At 36.3% G+C, this 19,706-nt stretch overlaps 1 protein-coding gene across 1 annotated transcript in view; it reads left to right on the top strand.

Moving 5' to 3' along the window:
- The window catches only part of CLOCK (clock circadian regulator), a 131,832-nt gene that overhangs the window by 93,346 nt on the left and 18,780 nt on the right, over positions 1-19,706 (top strand). The window contains exons 9-16 of the mRNA XM_080796704.1: positions 3,682-3,802; positions 6,894-7,007; positions 7,129-7,247; positions 9,243-9,325; positions 9,761-9,867; positions 11,675-11,822; positions 12,346-12,421; positions 17,155-17,296. Coding sequence (XP_080652830.1) covers positions 3,682-3,802; positions 6,894-7,007; positions 7,129-7,247; positions 9,243-9,325; positions 9,761-9,867; positions 11,675-11,822; positions 12,346-12,421; positions 17,155-17,296 — 910 coding nt within the window. The remainder of the gene's footprint in view (positions 1-3,681; positions 3,803-6,893; positions 7,008-7,128; positions 7,248-9,242; positions 9,326-9,760; positions 9,868-11,674; positions 11,823-12,345; positions 12,422-17,154; positions 17,297-19,706) is intronic.

The raw sequence follows: 19,706 nt of genomic DNA, 5'->3' as shown, positions 1-19,706 counted from the left end.
ATATAATGATTTTGAAAGCTTATTTGATAGGGCCGGAATTTTTGTTCCTGGTGCCTGTACAAAAGGAACGTAGTTATTATATCCAACATATATTTGACATTTTTTTCAGAGGAGCTTTTAATCCTTTTTAAGCAACTACTGTTTGTATTTCCAAACTAAAAGCAGTTATCTGACTGTTGGTTGTCTACCTGAAAGAAAAGGAAATTGGTGGGAGTGAATAGTTTCCACTTAATGGTCACATTGACCTACTGTAGAGAAAAACAGAAAGACCTGAATGATCCAGTAATTCCATTCCTGGGTATTGACCTAGAGAAAACATGAATACTAATTCAGAAAGATACATGTACCCCTTTGTTTATTGCAGCATTATTTATGATAGCTAAGATGTGGAAGCAACCCAAGTGTTCATCCATAGATGAATGGATGAAGAAGGTGTGGTGTATATATGTAATGGAATACTACTCAGCCATTAAAAGGAATGAAATCTTGCCATCTACAAGATGGACCTAGAGGGTATTATGTTAAGTTAAATAAGTCAGAGAAAGACATATCCTAAATAGTTTCACTTATGTGTGGAATCTGAAAAAGAAAAGAAATGCATAAAAAGATCCCAGTAGATTCTTAAACACAGAGAGAAACTACTGGTTACCAGAGGAGATGGGGGAGGATGGATGAAATAGGAGAAGGGGATTAAGAGGCACAAATTTCCAGTTTAAGAAAAGGAAAGAAAGAAAACAGAAAGGCTGTTGATTTAGGTCACATTATAAACAGCAGATTTTATATTTCTTCATGAAAATGATTGAGAGGGATAGAAGGATCCAGATAGCTACCATTTTATTTTCTTTCCTTTGAATTGTGTTTGGGAACTGAGTGGGTGGTTTGCCAACATCAAGTATGATTACCTTCATTTAGAGATTTTAAAATGTAGTGGTTAAAGGAAAGTTTGACATATTAATTCATTAGTTGCCTGCTAACTCTGACATTTCAGATTATCAAGTGTCAGGGGAAGCAGAATGGTGGGGAAGCATTACCTGTGACCATACCACTCTATACTAGTCATTCATATTTTCTCTATAAATATGAAACTCCTATAAGTTTATAGGTGGAAAAGCAAGGGTAACATGTCTCACATCATAATTTACTGAAATAGAGGAAATTGTAGATAAGAATAAATAATAGAAAACAATAATCATTTCCAAAATGAAAGTTTTAGTTTTTTAAATTGGTGTCTTATTTTTCTGTTAAGACAATTTTTATATTGATATCAATGCATAGATTATTGATACTTTGTCAGTAAAAAGCAGTTTCCTAGCTTTTGTTCTTATTCATGCTTCAATTTTTAGTTCATTACTTCTGGAGATTTTTCAGACTTTCAGAAAAATCTCATTAAAATACAGATATAGGGGCACCTGAGTGGCTCAGTGGGTTAAGCCTCTGCCTTCGGCTCAGGCCCTGATCTCAGGATCCTGGGATCGAGTCCCACATCGGGCTCTCTGCACAGCGGGGAGCCTGCTTTCTCCTCTCTCTCTGCCTGCTTCTCTGCCTACTTGTGATCCCTCTCTGTCTGTTGAATAAATAAATAAAATCTTTAATAAATAAATAAATAAATAAATAAAATACAGATATATTTTTGGTATGGTTATCCCTTAAGCTTTATCAAATAACTCCTTAGTCCAAAATATTTTACTGTACTGGTAACACTTATATGCAAAGCATTGTGCCAGTGTTGCCATGATTTGAAGGACAGGAGATAAAGGTGTAAGGGATAGGGCCCTTTTGTTCACTCATGGGATAGCAGGACATAGACATTAAAATATAAGCAATGTTTTTTTATGAAAAAGGAATGATATGAGTAATAACTACTAAAGGAATTTTATTATTTTTACTGTGGATTATGGTGTTTAGAGAATGCTTTTTTTAAAAAATTCATTTCAGAGGTAGAATTTAATGATTCACAGTTGTGTATAACACCCAGTGCTCTCATTACATCAAGTACCCTCCTTAATGCCCATCACCCAATTATCCCTTTCCCTCCAGCAGCCCTCAGTTTGTTTCCTAGAGTTCAGCATCTCTTACGGTTTGCTTCCCTCTCAATTTTCATCTTATTTTATTTTTCCTTCCCTTCCCCTATGTTCATCTGTTTTTGTTTCTTAAATTCCACATGAGTGGAATCATATGTTGTCTTTCTCTGACTTATTTCACTTAGCATAATACCCTCTAGTGCCATCCACGTCGTTGCAAAGAGCAAGAAGAGAATGCTTTTTTGAAGGAAATAATTTGAATTAAACTTTGAAAGGTAGAGAGTACAAATCTGGAAAGAGGAGGGAAGGATACTCTACCTCATGGGGTAGACAGTGAGGGCTAGAGAAAAGAAAATGTGTGGAGAGTAGTAAAACATCCCTTTCTTACCTCTCACTAGCCCCCATGGTTGTTTTTTATTGTTCTTTGAGGGTTTTTTTCTTTGTTTTGCTGCCTTTTTTTTTTTTTTGCCCCCCTCCCCTTTAAAAAAAAAAAAAAGTGTTTAGTGTTTAAAATAGAAACAGTGGAAGTGCTTTGGTTGAATGCAGGGGCATAGAGCTTTATCCCGGCCTCCATAACCCCTTCCCACTTCCCCTGCCCTCCACCCCTTCCTTCACAGTTCTTGACATGCCACTTCACTGTTCCCAGAATTCCATGGGGCGGTTTGAAAATGTAGAGAAACCAAGTCAGATGGACTAGATTTAATAGGAAATGTGAAGTCACTGAAGTTTTGTCAGTGATTCTTTTTTATTATTATGTTATTATTTTTATTTGTCTGAGAGAGAGTGCACATGTGCATGAGTGGGAAAGAAGGCAGAGGGGGAGGGAAAAGCAGACTCCCTGCTGAGCATGGAGTCTGATGCTGGCTTGATCCCAGGACCCTGAGGTCATGACCTGAGCCAAAGGTAGATACTTAACCAAGCGAGCCACCCAGGCGCCCCTCGTCAGTAGTCCTCAAGGGTAGGAACTATCTTAATCATTTTTGATTCCACAGCCATGGCACATCATAGACAACCTGATGTTTGTCAAATTATTGTTGGTTACTAAACCATGGTTAAAGCCATATTTTTAGCAAGGATTGTAATGCTTAACATGCTACTTGCCTCTTTAGTTATCTAAAAGCAAGGCTTTTTGACAATGGGATACAGGATAGATGGCTGGAAAAAATGAAATAAAAAAGAAAGGACACACTAGATAACTGAAATAACAGCGAAATCAAATCTTCTCTTCACTTAGCCAGTGGCTAATGCTTTGGTCCTTTGTTATAGTGTACACCACCATAATTTACCAGGGGTTTGGATATATGGTAAGGCTATATCTCCTAGCCAAAGATATTTGTAATAAACCTTCTTAGTCCTGTTATATAGTAAATGTTCAAATTTGGTGAAACTCACCTTTGCAAGTAATTTATCAGACTTTCACAGTCATATTGATCATAGATCTGATGACACTCAGAGCAGAGGCATGGAAGTTATGTTAACCTTCTTCCACCTTCTCTTGTTTTTTGAGCTGTGCTTTATAACTTGGAATTTGTCAGTTTTTATAGATGACTGAAGGTTAGCCATGTGCTCATGTGATGTTTTAAGAATGATGATATACTTTTAAAATAAATGAATCTTGAATCACTAAAATTATTGTATTTTTTAAAAATTTCTTTTTTAGTCTGATCTTGTGGATCAAAGTATATTTAATTTTATCCCAGAGGGGGAACATTCAGAGGTTTATAAAATACTCTCTACTCATCTGCTGGAAAGTGATTCGTTAACCCCTGAATATTTAAAATGTAAGTAGTCACTATCAAGCAAAAAGTTAAATGTATTTGGTTGCATATTCCGTTAGTTTTATAACAAACACAGTTTAGTTTTTGTAACAAACACAGACATGTCAAACCATATCAATACATAGCATCATTCCATATACCCTATTAGATCCTTTTTAAATATTAGTATATACATAATAGAATTATGACCATATTAAAAGTCTGTACTCTCTTTCAGGGTATATTGAAACCCACTCTTTTTTGTTGTAATAGTTTTGCCATAAAAAAGTATATTTCACACAGAAGTGGAACCTGGCAATAAATTAAGAAAAAATATTTCTGTATGTAATGAGAGAAAATTAAAATAGTCTCATTTTCACCATCATTGACCAATTGAACACTGGAACTGTAGGAAAAAGTAACTTCTGTATTTCAGAATATTATTATGTAAAGGAAATTGCTTTATTAATTAAACTGAATTAAGTTATCATTTATTGTATATATTTAATATGCCTGGAACTTGTGTATCTCCTAAGAGTGCCAAGAATAGTGAAAAATAGTCCTTGCCTTCAAGAAATAAAAAATACTGTGGTATAATTAGACATTTCTCTTAGATTCATTTGACAAATTAATTTGACCAGAATGTCTCATTTTCTTCACTAAATTACCCCTTGTTTAATCTGAAATTATTATAACACTGTTTAGTGTTTAATCACTTTTTTTCGTAATTTAAAATATTTGAGTTTTCTGGTAATACTGCTTAATCATTTTAAAAGTTATTTGTATTTTGAACCCTGAAATTCTGTAGCATACTTACTGTCTAAGAATAGACACACACACACACACACACATACATTTATGTGTAACAATGTGTGAATGTATATCTTTGTTAAGAACGGATTAGAAGGAATCAAGAAGAAATAGAGATAAGGAGAACCCATTTGAAGCCTAGTTCTTATGACACTGACCAAGAGACCATTCCAGGAAAGAGATCTGGACTGGACACAGAGGCAGTTATGTGTCTATAAATAGGCTTGACGTCATGGATTGAATGGCATTGCTTAAGGTAAACATATAGAGCAAAGAGAAGAAAGTTGGAACTCTAGGCCCTAGCAGTAGGTGGACAGAGGAGAGATGGTCCACTTTAGCGATCTTCGTAAGGGCAGAATTGACTGGAGAAGTGAATGCAGGCAAGCTTCTGGCAGAAAGACAGCTCTTAGACTTCTGCTTCCAAGACCAGAGGGTGGGGTTGGCAACAGAACTTTTTGATAGAGAAAAGCTTTAATTAAATGACTTCCTGACTCCCTAGTTAAACAATTAGTATACAAAACAAATTTATTTCTCCCCCCAAAGTGTTGATGCCAAGTGAATAATGTGATATATAACAGGGGAAATTGCTTAGAAAATTCAGGATCCTGTAAAATGGTCATTTGGGCCATAGTGAAGGTGGGGTGGTACAGGTGGTGTGATTTGTGTCCAGAGAAGGAAATTGGGCTCACTAGTTCATCCTAAGGAGTTTGAGTTTTATTTTTTACATAATGAGGAGCCAGTGAAAGGGATTTTGGGGAAAACAAAAAAAGTGGTCTGAAAAAAAGTATACCTCAGGTGAAAAATTTTGGAAGGACCAGACTGGAGGTAAGAATAGCAATAGAAGTAAGGGTGGAAAGGAAAACCTACATATGAGTGTTGAATAGATAAACTCAAGAGGACTTGGCATTAGGCACAGGTGACCAAGTGGCCAGGGATCATCAGTGAGCAAGGTTTTAGGAAGAAAGTAGTTAGATCTGTTGAGTTTGATAATAAAGCGTTTTGTGGTAATGACAGAAGAGTACGAGTTTGATGCTGTGAGTGAAAAGAGGTGTTACTAGTCCTTGAGTGCTGAAATAATGATGAAAGTAATATGAGTCTAAGAGTAGTAGACAAGGTTGAATTCTAGTGGCAGAAGTGTAGAAGCTTAAGGAATACATTTTGCAGCTACCTGAATGCAGGGTAATTTCTCTACTAAATTGGTGGTTCTGGATGCTAAGTTGGAAAAAATGACTAGTGAGAGCTTGGTGAAATAAATAGCAGGTCCTGGTGACAGATTAGTTTTGGGGCATATGATAGAGAAGAGACCAAATTGGTAGGGTTTCTACCTGGGGAGATAACACACATAAGACAAAGGAGAAGAGCTAGCTTAGAAGAAAGAGGGATAAATTCACTTCCAGATATTTTGAGTTTAAGTTGCTTGGTGGGACAATCAAGTAGAAATGTCCTAAAGCAAATAATGATATGAGATTTGGTCTTAAACATAAAATGTTAGAATTAGAGATTTAGGAGTAAATAAATTTACCAAATGCCAATAAATTTATAAGGGGATAGTAAAAGATAAAAAAAACTCTTGTGAATGCTCATAGTATGAAAATTGATTGATGGAGAGTTTATGATAATAGTAAGGTAGGAAGGTTAAGTTTTGTGTTATGGGGATGAAGATGTAATGAGTCTTAAAGAGGTAGAAACAACGAGGAAAGATCACTTACTGTATTGTTAACTCAATACAAATGTTGGTGATCTTAAAAAGAAATTTCTTCAGAGGTGTAAGGACTAACACCACATTTCATGAAAGTTCAGGGAGATGAATCTGTGGAAATAGAGCACATAATAAAAAGGAAGATCTATGATACTAAAAAGAGTAGCATGAAAAACTCTTTGTTTAAGGTGGAAAGACCTGAACAAATTTAAAATTGGCAAGTAAGGACCCAAAGAAGAGAATGTATGGATGCTAAAGGAATGAATGACAGTGGTGTATCCCTAGTCCTAGAAAAGGTAGGAAAGACTGTTCGAGGTGGAGAGAAGCATTAGCTTTGTAATGGGAAGCAAAACCTTTCTTTCACATGAGAGCAAAGAATGAGAAGGAAAAACAGATAAAAGTGGGGAAACATACAGTTGCTTATATCAGAAGATATGTGTCCTCTATTAAGAATAAGATGAGATCATCTCCTGAAGATATTTTACTTTTATGAACTAAACAAAATGTCATTGAGGACTTCTGTTGGAGAAAATAATGATTATAAATTTATACAACTTCTATCATCTTATAGATCATTCAAATATATCACATTTTTTCTCATTTCAGCAAAAAATCAGTTAGAATTCTGTTGCCATATGCTTCGAGGAACAATAGACCCAAAGGAGCCGTCTACCTATGAATATGTGAAATTTATAGGAAATTTCAAATCTTTAAATAGTGGTGAGTTAAATATATAGTGAATTTTAAGTTGGTTCTTTAAACTCTTAAAGACACATGTTTGAACATCAGTAATAACTAGATTTTACTGGAGTAACTGATAAGCGTTTCCTTATTTTTTTAGTCTCCACTTCAGCACACAATGGTTTTGAAGGGACTATACAACGCACACACAAGCCTTCTTACGATGATAGAGTTTGTTTTGTAGCTACAGTGAGATTAGCTACACCTCAGTTCATCAAGGTATGTTTCTATTTTCCAAAGAGGATTTCACTTCATATTATGAGAACTAGCTTTATGTAATTTTTTTGTTGTTTCCAGAATAACTGATATTTCTTACAAACATTAAAGCAGTAATGATCATGAGCCATTAAATATATGTGGTTGTGATAATTTTTAATTTAAAATCAGTTAATTAACATATACTGTTTTGTAAGTTTCAGAAGTAGGATTTAGTGATTCATTAGTTGCATACAACACCCCGTGCTCATTACTTCCAAGTGCCCTCCTTAATGCCCATCACCCAGTTACACCATCCCCCAGCCCCCATCCCCTCTAGCAACCCTCAGTTTGTTTCCCAGAGTCGAAAGTCTCTTATGGTTTCTCTCCCTCTCTGATTTCATCTTAATTTATTTTGAAGCAAATGAGTTATCAAGGCACTCATTAAATTATAACTAATTTTAAAATACATATCCTTTGCAGTTAACCAGTGGTTATATATCACCACTGTCCTGCTTTTGTGCAGTGTTAGGTTACTTTTTTATATAGTTCACAATCTATACTCAAGGGGAAAGACCAAAAATCTAGGGGATTTTTAAAGATTACTTTTGAAATTTTCTTTTGAAATATGCAAGTGACCTTTTACTGCATATAATTTTACCTTTTTAATTTTAAAATTCAGTTAAATAATTTATTTTATTCCCTGGGGCTCAAGAAGTAGATGATTAGTAGTAGACAAGTGGGAAAATAGTTCAGCCACTAGAAAGTGGCTTGAAATAAGCCAGGCTAAGATTTTAAATTTAGAGGGAGACCGTATTCTAGAACTAGCAGTTTGAGAACCTTAGTCCAGTCTTGTTCTACTTGTTTTGTTCTTAGGAAATGATAGCAGCGGCTGACATTTGCTGATCGCTGCATACTTCACATGTACGGTCTCATTTAATTATTGTGATAACTTTATAAGATAGATGCTAGTATGAACCTCATTTTATATGTAAGGAAACTGAGGCTTTGGGAAGTTACGTTACTTGCTCAAAGTTGCAGCTGTTAAGTGGTAGATTAATTACAATTCCCATTTTCTCAAAGCCCAAACTCTTAATTCACTTCATTGTGCTATAGGAGGTCATTCAGGACACAGAGGAGGTTGGACTACATTGCTGAGTATGACTAGGATCTAGGATTATTGTGAGTGGAGGGCATAGGGATGGTGGGAGATGAGGTTAGAACAGCAAGCAGAGTCCAGAAATAAAATATGTTTCTTTGTTGTTTCTCCATGCTAAAGAGTTTAAACTTTATCCTAACCGAATCAGAAATCATGAAGGTTTTTAAGCAGGGAAGTCATAATCTTACTTGAGTATCAGAAGGTAACTGTGGCCAGAGTAAAAGATGAGTTAAAGAACAGGGAGACTTGTCTGGGGAGAACTATGGCAATAACATGAGCCAGAGATGGCAAGTCTAGAGTCTAATAAGACCTTGCAGACAGATGGGATTACATAGTTTGTTTGGTTTTTTTGTTGTTGTTTTTTTTAACTTAGAAGGTGAAATTGAAAGGATTTGTTTGGTAACAGCCATTTAGGTGGTTTTTAAAAGGGGAAAATGAGAGTGTCTTGTGACTATCAGATTTCTAGACCGATGCACAACACAGGTATGCCTCCAGTAACGAGATTCAAAACTATGTGGATATAAGGAGTAAGGCAGTTAGTTCATTTTAGGACATACGGAGTTTGTGATGCGTGGGGACATCCAGACAGAAATATAGAACTGTAATTCAGGAGAGAGATCTGAATTTAAAATTAGGGTTTTACAGGCATGTGAGTGAATAGAGAAGTATGTTGAGTGAGAAATACTTCCCCAGAATTCTGCATGTTTATTGTCATATTCTTTAATACTAGAAAATTAAAATGTGATTAAAAAATAATTTAGGGAAAAATGACCTCATAATGAGTTTCATGGCTGACAATATTTAGGATTCTCCTAAGGGCACAGAACAGTATTTCTAAATTTTAATTAATTTGCTTTTAGGAAATGTGCACTGTTGAAGAACCTAATGAAGAGTTTACATCCAGGCATAGTTTAGAATGGAAGTTCTTATTTCTAGATCACAGGTAACTTCATTTTAAATTCCATTAAAAGCTAAAAGTCATGTAAGTCTTGAAATTAATGGGTTTCAGGGACAAAATTTTTCTAATGAGATGTTCAATCCATTATCCATTTTTCAAAACTTAAGATTTCCTCCAAAGCTGATTTCTTTTTTTAAGATTTATTTTATTTTTTATTTTTTAAAGATTTTTAAAATTTATTCATCTGAGAGAGAGAGATCAAGCAAGAGTGCAAGCAGTGGGAGAGGGTCAGAGGGAGAAGGAAAACCAGGCTCCCCACTAAGGAGCCCAACACAGGCTTGGTCCCCAGACCCCAGGATCATGACCTGAGCCAAAGGCAGATGCTCAACCAACTGAGCCATGTGCCCCCCAAAAACTGATTTCTAGTTGAAGTATTTCTTATTGTGGAAAAGTTATAATATTGGTTGTTTTTTAATTTAGGGCACCACCTATAATAGGATATTTGCCATTTGAAGTTCTGGGAACATCAGGCTATGATTACTATCATGTGGATGACCTAGAAAATTTGGCAAAGTGTCATGAGCATTGTAAGTAGATTTTAATATTTCTGGTGATAATAACTGCTTCCGGTCAACTAAATAGTGTATTAATAGAGGGTGGTAAAATGCAGACTTATAACCATTTTTGTATTTTTTTAAAAAAATACTGGAAGATTTCCTTTTTTGGAAGATTTTACTTTATAGCCAATCCAGTAGGAATTGTAGATCAGACTTAAACTTGTTTCTGTTTTATGTATTTTAATCTATAGTAGTAAGTACAGGTTTATAATATGGCATCTAATGAACCTTGTTTTTGAAGTGTATAAGTTCTATATCCGGAGTAAGAGAAGTAGATTCCTTTGAAAATTGTATATGTCAAAATATTGTAACCTTACTTCATTAGTTTTGATATCCAGGCATGTAAGTCTGCCCAGGAGGCGAGTACACATTTAAAGAAACTCTTAGAAAGCCACAGTGAGTGCTTAATGTTACCTGCTGTGTTATGGTTATTAGCAGCAGGAACAGTAGCATCTCGTTGTGCCTAGCCAACACAATTCTAAACAATTTATGTATGTTACCTCTGTTATTCATTACCAGAGTTCTAGATAGTAGATATTATTGTTATCTCCATGAGTAAACCGAGGTATAGGAAGGCCAAGTAATTTATTGACAATCCCACAGCTCATTAGTGGCAGAGGCAGGATTAGAACCTAGACCCTTTACCACATGCTGTTCTTTTTTTGTTTCAGAAGTGTGTTTTATTTGCTTCTCTGATTCTCCTCCCCAAATCCTACCGTCTTGATGTGTCCTCTAAAGCTTAATTAGATATTTAAGATATTTTCATGATGTCTTAGGCTGGTCTAGTAAGCCTCTATATGAAAAATAAACCATGTTACATAACAGCATCAACTAAATGGAAGATTTCACAGTAAAGTTATTTCAGCACAAAAGGAATATTATTCACTCCCAGTGATAGGGGCACTAAGCTCTATGATGTATTGACAAGATCGGACACTTCTCTTAACTAACTGGGTAATTTTGGACAAGGAATTGAGTTTGTAGACCTCGGTTTCCTCATGGAGAGAGAGAGGGAGAGATTGATTGATTCCTGACCAGCATTTCCTGAGGTTTGTTTCACAGAACGCCAGTCCATTAAAAACAGATTTTATGGTCAAGGAAAACTGGGAAACACTTCATAATCAATCCCTACCACCCAGAATCATGACATAAATTAACATACTCAAAGTTTTAAAAAGAAAAACTAAATAAAACTATTTAACAGTGCTTCCCAAATTAATTTAACTATAGAACTCTCTTTTTTTTTTTTTTTGCTTAGTATCTGTTACAAGACTTCAGAACTTATAATCTACAGAGAATGTTTTGAGTAATACTGTACTTACCAGTTACTTTAAACAATTAACTTATTCTAATTTTCATTTAAGTTTGTAATTAAATGCTCCAAAGATGCTGTCCCTGCCAGGGTACCTGTTGGGGGAAAAACCTCAAATGGGATTATTTATTGCTGTTATCCTTTAGTCCATGTTAGTAGGAGGAAGCCAATATGTGACTGCTTCATTCTTAAGTATTTGGAAATGTATAGTGTGTGACAGGTTTCTGAGATTAGCACTGACTCTAAGTTGGGCACCGTGGAAGATCTGTTAATTGCTTGGGACCTTAAGCTTAAGGCCGGTAGAATAATCTCTGTAGAATAACATTTTCTTACAACTGATAAATATGTTATTGAAAAGCCAGAAGAATTGTGTATATAGATTTAAATATAAAGGATAGCTTTGGCTAAAAACCAGATTCATAGCTAATGATATGAATCAATAAATTTTTTCTCTTTTCTTCTTAGTAATGCAATATGGGAAAGGCAAATCATGTTATTATAGGTTTCTCACCAAGGGACAACAGTGGATTTGGCTTCAGACTCATTATTACATCACTTATCATCAGTGGAATTCAAGGCCAGAGTTTATTGTTTGTACTCACACCGTAGTAAGGTAATAATCCTTTTATAGCATTTCTGAGTTACAGAAACACTGATAGTTTGGCAATGTAATTTTTAGGCATAACTTGTTAAGAACTACAGTGGTCTTTCTCCTGATTTTTGATACATGTTTTCAATGCATTATTAAAGGCATTATATGGAGATAGAATGGAGGTAATATACATGTATAATTCGTGACATGAATGTCATAGTTTAGAGCAGAAGCTGTAACTGTCTTTTATGTACCAAAGTCCATCATGTAAAAGGAGTACTGGAATAGATAAGCATACTTTTCCTTTATTTAATTCCTCTTAAGTACTGTGTAGTCACAGATCATTTACAGTAGCATATAAAACTTCTGAGATACCTAGGTTAAGATAGAACACTATAGATGGGTTCTAGGTTTGGGTAGTGCATAGCAAATACTGTGGAATCTGTGATGAACAAATAAGACACATAACAAACACGGAACACATCTCTGCAGTATTTTAAATGAATGATTAAGCACGAAAATTCTATTTTTTTTCCATTTGTAGTTATGCAGAAGTTAGGGCTGAAAGACGACGAGAACTTGGCATTGAAGAGTCTCTACCTGAGACAGCTGCTGACAAAGTATGTATTTTAAAGTTTTTAAAAAAATTCTTTCTTTCCAATGAAAGGCAAGACTCAATATAAGAAAAGTATTTTTCAAATATTTCATTGCCTCACTGTGACAGGGGTATAAATTATATTTTACTGTTTATTTTTATTTTAAATTTAATATTTTAAAATCTTTTCTGCTTCTAAAAAAGATTTGAAGGGCCTCCTATTTAGTGAGAGACATATTATCTCGGATTTAAACTACCATTTACTAAGCTCCTGCAATGTGCAAGGCTCTGGCTAGTTCTTCATATGAAGCATGAAGAGTCATTTATTCCTCAGACATCTTTATCTCATAGGTAATACCCCCATTTTGAAAATGTTGAAACTGAGGCTTTCAGTGGGGGGAGTCTCCCCTAAAGACACATGGCTTGGAGTTGTAGTCAGAATTTAAACTGTGGTTTCTCTTTTCATTAATACCAGGTGGAAGTTTTGTATATTAGTTACTTATTGCTGTATAACAAAACTTAATGATATAAAATAATACACATTTATTATCTCATAGTTTCTCTGGGTCAGAGATCTAGGCAGTTTAGATGGGCCCTCTGCTTCGAGGGCCAGGGTCTCTCACAAGGCTGTAATCAAGGTGTCAGTGGGGGCCACAGTCAACTCAAGGTTCCCCTGGGGCAGAATCTGTTTCTAAGCTTCCTCAGTGCTTGTTGGAAGGATGGGGTTCCTTAGCAGCAGTTGGACTGAGGGCCTTGATTTATTGCTGGCTAATGGCCAGAGACAACCTTCAGTTCCTTTCCAGGTAGCTGTTTCCATCCGAGCAAATAAAGATAAGAAGATCCAGGGAGAGACACCAGCTGCAAAATGGAAGTCAGAGTCTTTTGTAACCTATTCACAGAAGTAATAGCCCATCCCTTCTATCTGTTTTGTTCATTAGAAGCAAATCACTAGGTTCAGTCTCTAGGGGAGGGATTATACAAGGTGGCAACTACCAGGAAGTGCGGATCATTGTGAGCTAGGTCAGAAGCTGCCCACAACAGTTACTTTTGATGTGCAGAAAATAAGTGGAATGAAAAGAATTAAGCATCTGTACAAAAAGTGAGTTAAATAGGCAGCATTGCCAGGGTCAGTGTGGGAGATACTCAGTTTTTCAAAAGCCCTTATTAAGAACTCTTTCCATGTGCCAGGAAGTACTGGACATAGCTCCAGATGCTCAGAATACATCAGTGAATAACCCAGAGAAGTGCTCGGCAGTCACAGATCCCACGTGAAAGAATTTTTTCAGAGAGGCTTTGTATGCTTAGTGGAAGATGATCCAGTATGTTTTAGTGAAATACATTTTCCGAGAAAAGCGCTTAAATCTAGGGTTCCTTGAAATGAAGGAGGACAGTTATAGAAATTAAAGTAATATAGAGGTCATTCCTCCTTGCTTTGTTTTCTCTTATCCCAGTGTCCAATCCTTAGTAAATTCAACTAGCCCTACTTCCAGAATGTACTCTGCCCATGTCACTTCAGCTCTGTTTACTCTTACTGCCACAGTCCTCTTGGAGATTAGAGAAGAGGTCCATTTGACACATGTTTTTGAGAAACTTTAATGTGTGGTTGGATTTGAAGGTCATGAATCTAAATGTGCTCACCAGGGAATGAGTGGAGAGAGAGAGAGGGAGGATGATGAAGGCTAAGTACTAGGGCACTCCATCATTAAGACATGAAGGAGACTCAAGGGAAATATCCAGTGAAGTGTGAATAAAACCAGGAAACTGAGTTGTCTTAGAAGCCAGGAAAAAGTGTGTCCATGAGGAGTGAACAGTTAGCTTTGTCGGAGTCACCGACAGTAGATTAAATTAGATGAGCACTGAGAATTGAGCACTGAGTTTAACAACATGTATTCGTTGATCAATAAGAGCAGATTGGGTGGAATAATAATATGAGTGAAAGCCTAACTAGGGTCGGCTTAAGAGAGAGTTTTCTGGGATAAGGGGATTTAGCAAGGAGGAAAGGTTTTCCTACAAAGGGGAGGAGTCGTGCAGTAGTAGGAAGAAGAAGTAGGCTTAAAAGAAGTTTTTGCTTTTTAAGGTGGGAGAAATAATAGCATGTTTGTATACTGATGAGAATGCTCTGTTGGAGAGAGAAAAATTACTGATAGAGACAGAGGTAGAAATGCTAGAGCATGTTCTTGAACAGATGAGAGAGGATGGGGTCCGGTCCATAGTGGACACACAGGGCTTAGCTAGTGGAAAAATTATTCAGTGAGAGAAGCAAACTATGACCTTTAGGCCAAATCTGGTCCTCTGCCTGGTTTTGTAACACCTACAAGCTAAAAATACGTTTTCCACATGTTCTTAAGTGATTGGGAAAAAAAAAAGAAGAATAGTGTTTGTGCCACATGAAAATTATAGCCTCCAATTCCACAGCCGCACTCAGTTATTCGTATATGGCCTATGGTTGCTTTTGTGCTGCAACAGCAGAGTTGAATGGTTGCAGCAGAGACTGTGTGGCCCTCAAAGTCCATGATACTGACTCTCTGACCCTCACAGAGAGTGTCTGCTGATCTCTGATCTGTGGGTGACATGAAGAAAGGCAGAATATATGAGTACAGATGCTGCTAGGTAGATTGATATAATGATAGGAGTCTAAAGCTGTACTCTTCAGTCAAACAGGAAGCAGAGGAACCAGCTAAGAGTGAGGTTAGGACAGGACTTGTTGGAGGTTTGAGAAGAGGGGAACAAGGATTAAATTGTTGCTAAGAGAGGAGGAAAGTGAACAGACAAGGTAATTTTAGTCTGGCAGGCAGGATTAAGGGCCCACTTGAGGTTCTTGGCCATTAATTTAAAGAGAGAACAGTCACCATGTTGTATTTCTTCAGCCGTGTTTAGAATAGATTAAGAATTTGGCTTAACCAGCAGTCCCCTGGGATTTTTCCAGGGGAGTGTGGTGAAGGGAGATAGGAGCAGGAGAGTTGATGATACCCCTAAGGGTGTGGTTATGATGATTAACCATGAATTTAAGCTGGGTAAAGAGAGAAGACAAAGTGAGAGAGTGATTGTGAAAATGTGGTAGAATCAATGTATTTTTTTGTCCCACTAAAGGGTTATTGGAGTTGAGATACTAAAGAGAAATGAGTAGGAAATATGGAAGATGCTGGTCAGAGAGGAGGGTGTTTGAAATTGAGATTATGGAAGGGTTATTCTTACTGGTAATGACAACGGAATGAGTGACTGAGGACAGGTAGAAATCAAGATCAAGGCATCAAGGGAGAGAGAACTCATGATGTTGAACATGGGAATTAATACTGATACTGGTAACTGTGGAAATAGGAATTAGTGAGGATAAGACAGAGCCAGGAGCAGAAATTTGAATTCAGGTGCTTAGTGAGGAGTGGCCACAAGGTCAGTAGATGACTGACCATAGCAATGAGAGTTAGTCATATAGTGATAATGTGAAATTCTGGCTGGGAGTTTTGGGAAGAAGGAAAGGGAAGCGTTCTGGAAAGAGCAGTAGGAGGACTGTTGTTCCTTTCCAGAGCAGGCTCTGTTATGAGATAGAAAAGAGCCACCACTTAAAAGACCCCATTTTGTTTATCCATCATCTAGTGATGGACACTTGGGTTGCGTACATCTTTTGGCTATTGTGAATCATTCCGCTATGAACATGGGTGTACAAATACTTGTTTGAGTCTCTGTTTTCAATTCTTTTGAGTGTATACCTAGAAATGGAGTTACTGAATCATGTAGTAATTTTATACTTAATTTTTTGAGGAACTGTCATACTGTTTTCTATAGTAGGTTCACTATTTTATATTCCCACCAGCAGTGGCAAAGGTTCCAATTTATCCTTGTCAGCACTGGGTTTTTTTGGTTTTAAGTAATATTCATCCTGATGGGTTTGAAGTAATATATATCTCATGGCTTTGATATGCATTACCTTAATGATTACTGACATTGAGATCTTTTCAGTGTGTTTTATTGGCCATTAATATATCTTCTTGGGAGAAATGTCTTTGTAACTTTGTTTTTAAATTTGGATTTTTTTAAAAGATTTTATTTATTTACTTGACAGAGAGAGAGATCACAAGTAGGCGGAAAGGCAGGCAGAGAGAGAGGGAAAGCAGGCTCCCTGCTGAGCAGAGAGCCTGATGCAGGGCTCGATCCCAGGACCCCGAGATCATGACCTGAGCCGAAGGCAGAGGCTTAACCCACTGAGCCACCCAGGCACCCCCAGATCTAATTTTCTAGATCTGTTGAACTGTAGGGTTCTTTGTATATTCTGGGTGTTAATCCCTTATCAGATATGTGGTTTGCAAATGTTATCTCCCATCCCATGGGCAGGCTGTCTTTCTACTCTGTTTATAGTGTTTGATGTACCTTTGCTGCCTATGCTTTCAGTGTCACATCCAAGAAGTCATTGCCCAGTCCAGTGTCATAAAGCTTTTCCCCTTTTCTCCTAAAAGTTTGATAGTTTTAGTTCTTACGTTTAGATTTTTGATCCATTTAACTTAATTTTTGTATGTGGTGTGAGTTAAGAGTCCAGCTTCTTTCTTCTGCATCTGTTTCTGTAGAGAATGAAGCCAAAATTTTCTGGCAATAGAAAAATTTTTATTTCTTTACCTAATATTACACAGGTAAATATTATATAGGTACCTTTGCCTTGTTGTGGGTAAAAACTGATTTTGGGGAGGAAAAGGGTTAGCAGGCTGTATTGCTAATTAGGGATCTCTGAACTGAACTACAGGAAAACATTTTACTCTGTCTCCTTAGAGCCAAGATTCTGGGTCTGATAATCGTATAAACACAGTCAGTCTAAAGGAAGCCTTGGAAAGGTTTGATCACAGCCCAACCCCTTCTGCTTCCTCCCGGAGTTCGAGAAAATCATCTCACACAGCGGTCTCAGACCCTTCCTGTGAGTACCCTAACTTGAAAGCACTCTGTCTCAAGAGAGTGCTTCTGAATTGTGTTACTGGTGTCAGCATTTTTCATCAAATGCTACTTTATTTTTTTATGTGAAAAGGTTTAATGTAGCATTGCATACGTTAAAAAGTTAGAAACACTCTTTTTAAATTTATTATTTTTTTAGTTGAAGTATAACGTACAGTGTTATATTACATTATATTATATTAACGTACAGTGTTATATTAGCTTCAGGTGTACAATATAATGACTTATAATATAATATTATATTAGCTTTATATTATATTATCAGGTGTACAATATAATGACTTATAGTATTATAATATTATATTAGCTTCAGGTGTATAATATAATGACATAATTCTATACATACTGCTCATTACGATGATAAATGCGCTCTTAATCTCCTTCACCAATTTAAGAAACAAAACAAATTAACAGAAGAAGACAAAAAGCCAGACTCTTAAATATAGAAAAGAGCATGGTTTGTTGTCAGAGGGGAGGTGGGTGGGAAGATGGGTAAAATGCTACTTCAAAATGATAAATTTATACTTTTCTGAAATATACTATCCTTTCTAATGAGCAAAAGCCATGTTGCTCACATTGAACAAAGAATTAAGTTTATAAAATAGTGTATAAAATATTAGGTAGTAGTATTGGTATTGTTAAGTTGCTTTTAATCGTTCCTCAAAAAAACAAAACTTTTTTACTGGTAGAACCAGTCAGTGTTCTTTAAGTTGGCTTTTTTGTTTGTTTTGTTTTTTAAGATTTTATTTATTTATTTAGAGAGAGAAAGGGAGTGAGCCAGTGCATGACTTGGGGGGAGGGGCAGAGGGAGATGGAGAAGCAGATTCCCCACTGAGCAGGAAACCTGATGAGAGGCTTGATCCCAGGATCCTGAGATCATGACCTGAGCAGAAGGTAGACACTTAACCAATTAAGTCACCCAGGTACCTGTTTTAAGGTTGCTTTCTGAAAGTTTCCTTTTTTTTTTTTTTTTTTTTAATTTATTCTGGTACCCTATCTCTTTTGATTAGGACATTTAGCCCATTTACCTTCAGAGTAACTACTGAAAGATGTGGATTTAGTGCCATTGTATTGCCTGTAAAGTTACTGTTACTGTATATTGTCTCTGTTCCTTTCTGGTCTGTGTTTCTTTTGGGCTCTGTATTCGCTTAAAGGATCCTTTTTAATTTTTTTTTTTGCAAAGCTTGTTTAGTGATCACAAATTCTTTTAGTTTCTCTTTGTCCTGGAAGCTTTTTATGTCTCCTTCTATTTTGAATGACATCCTAGCTGGATAATGTATTCTTGGCTGCATATTTTTTTCATTTAGCACCCCAAATGTGTTATGCCAGTCCTTTCTGGTCTGTCAGGTCTCTGGGTAGGTCTGTTGCCAGTCTATTGTTTCTGCCTTTGTAGGTTATGGACCTGTTCTCCACTATAATTTGCTCCATTATGCTTTCTGCACCCTCCCCCTGCCGTCCTCCTCTTCTGGGATCCCAATTATTCTAATACTGTTTTGTTTTATGCTATCACTTACCTCTTAAATTCTCCCCTTATAATCCAGTAGTTGTTTATCTCTTAGCTTCTTTATATGCCATTATTTTGTCTTCTGTATCACTATTTCTCTTCTGCCTCATTTATCCTAGCAGTTAGGGCCTCCATTTTTTATTTCATCTCATTAGTAGACTTTTTAATATATCTTTATGTATTGTGTCTTTATAGTTGTTATTCTGAACTCTAGTTCTGAGTCTTACTTTTCATATTGATTAGGTCCCTGGTAGTCAGTACTACCTGTTACTCTCTTTTTTGAGGTGATTGTTTACATCTTGTCATTCTATCCAAAGAATAGATGAAAGAGAGAATAAAATACTAAAATGGCAACAATGACCCCAGAGAAATATGCACAGAACAAATCAGAAAAGACCCAAGACTGAATTAAAAAAAAAAAAAAAAAAAGTACAATCAGACAGTAAACAGAAAAGAGCAATACACTGGATGCTGTGTGTATTTTGGTCTGTTTATTAGAAAACTAGATCTGGGGGTGCCTGGGTGGCTCAGTGGGTTAAGCCTCTGCCTTCGGCTCAGGTCATGATCTCAGGGTCCTGGAATCGAGCCCTACATCAGGCTCTCTGCTCAGCAGGGAACCTGCTTTTCCTCTCTCACTGCCTGCCTCTCTGCCTACTTGTGATCTTTCTCGCTCTGTGTCAAATAAATAAATAAAATCTTAAAAAAAAAAAAAGGAAAACTAGATCTGGAAATTGTAAAGAAAAAAAATATGTACACAAATAAAATTAGGTACAATGAAAGGATAGAATGTAACTGTAAAAATGATAGTTAAAATACCAAAAAAAAAAAGAGAAAAAGAAGGAATGTAAACAGGTAAACAGAACAGAACAAT

This window comes from Martes martes (assembly GCF_963455335.1).
Source record: "Martes martes genome assembly, chromosome: 2".
NCBI lineage: Eukaryota > Metazoa > Chordata > Mammalia > Carnivora > Mustelidae > Martes > Martes martes.
Note: the sequence above shows the minus strand (reverse complement) of the source record. Positions and strands in the feature narration are given on the sequence as shown.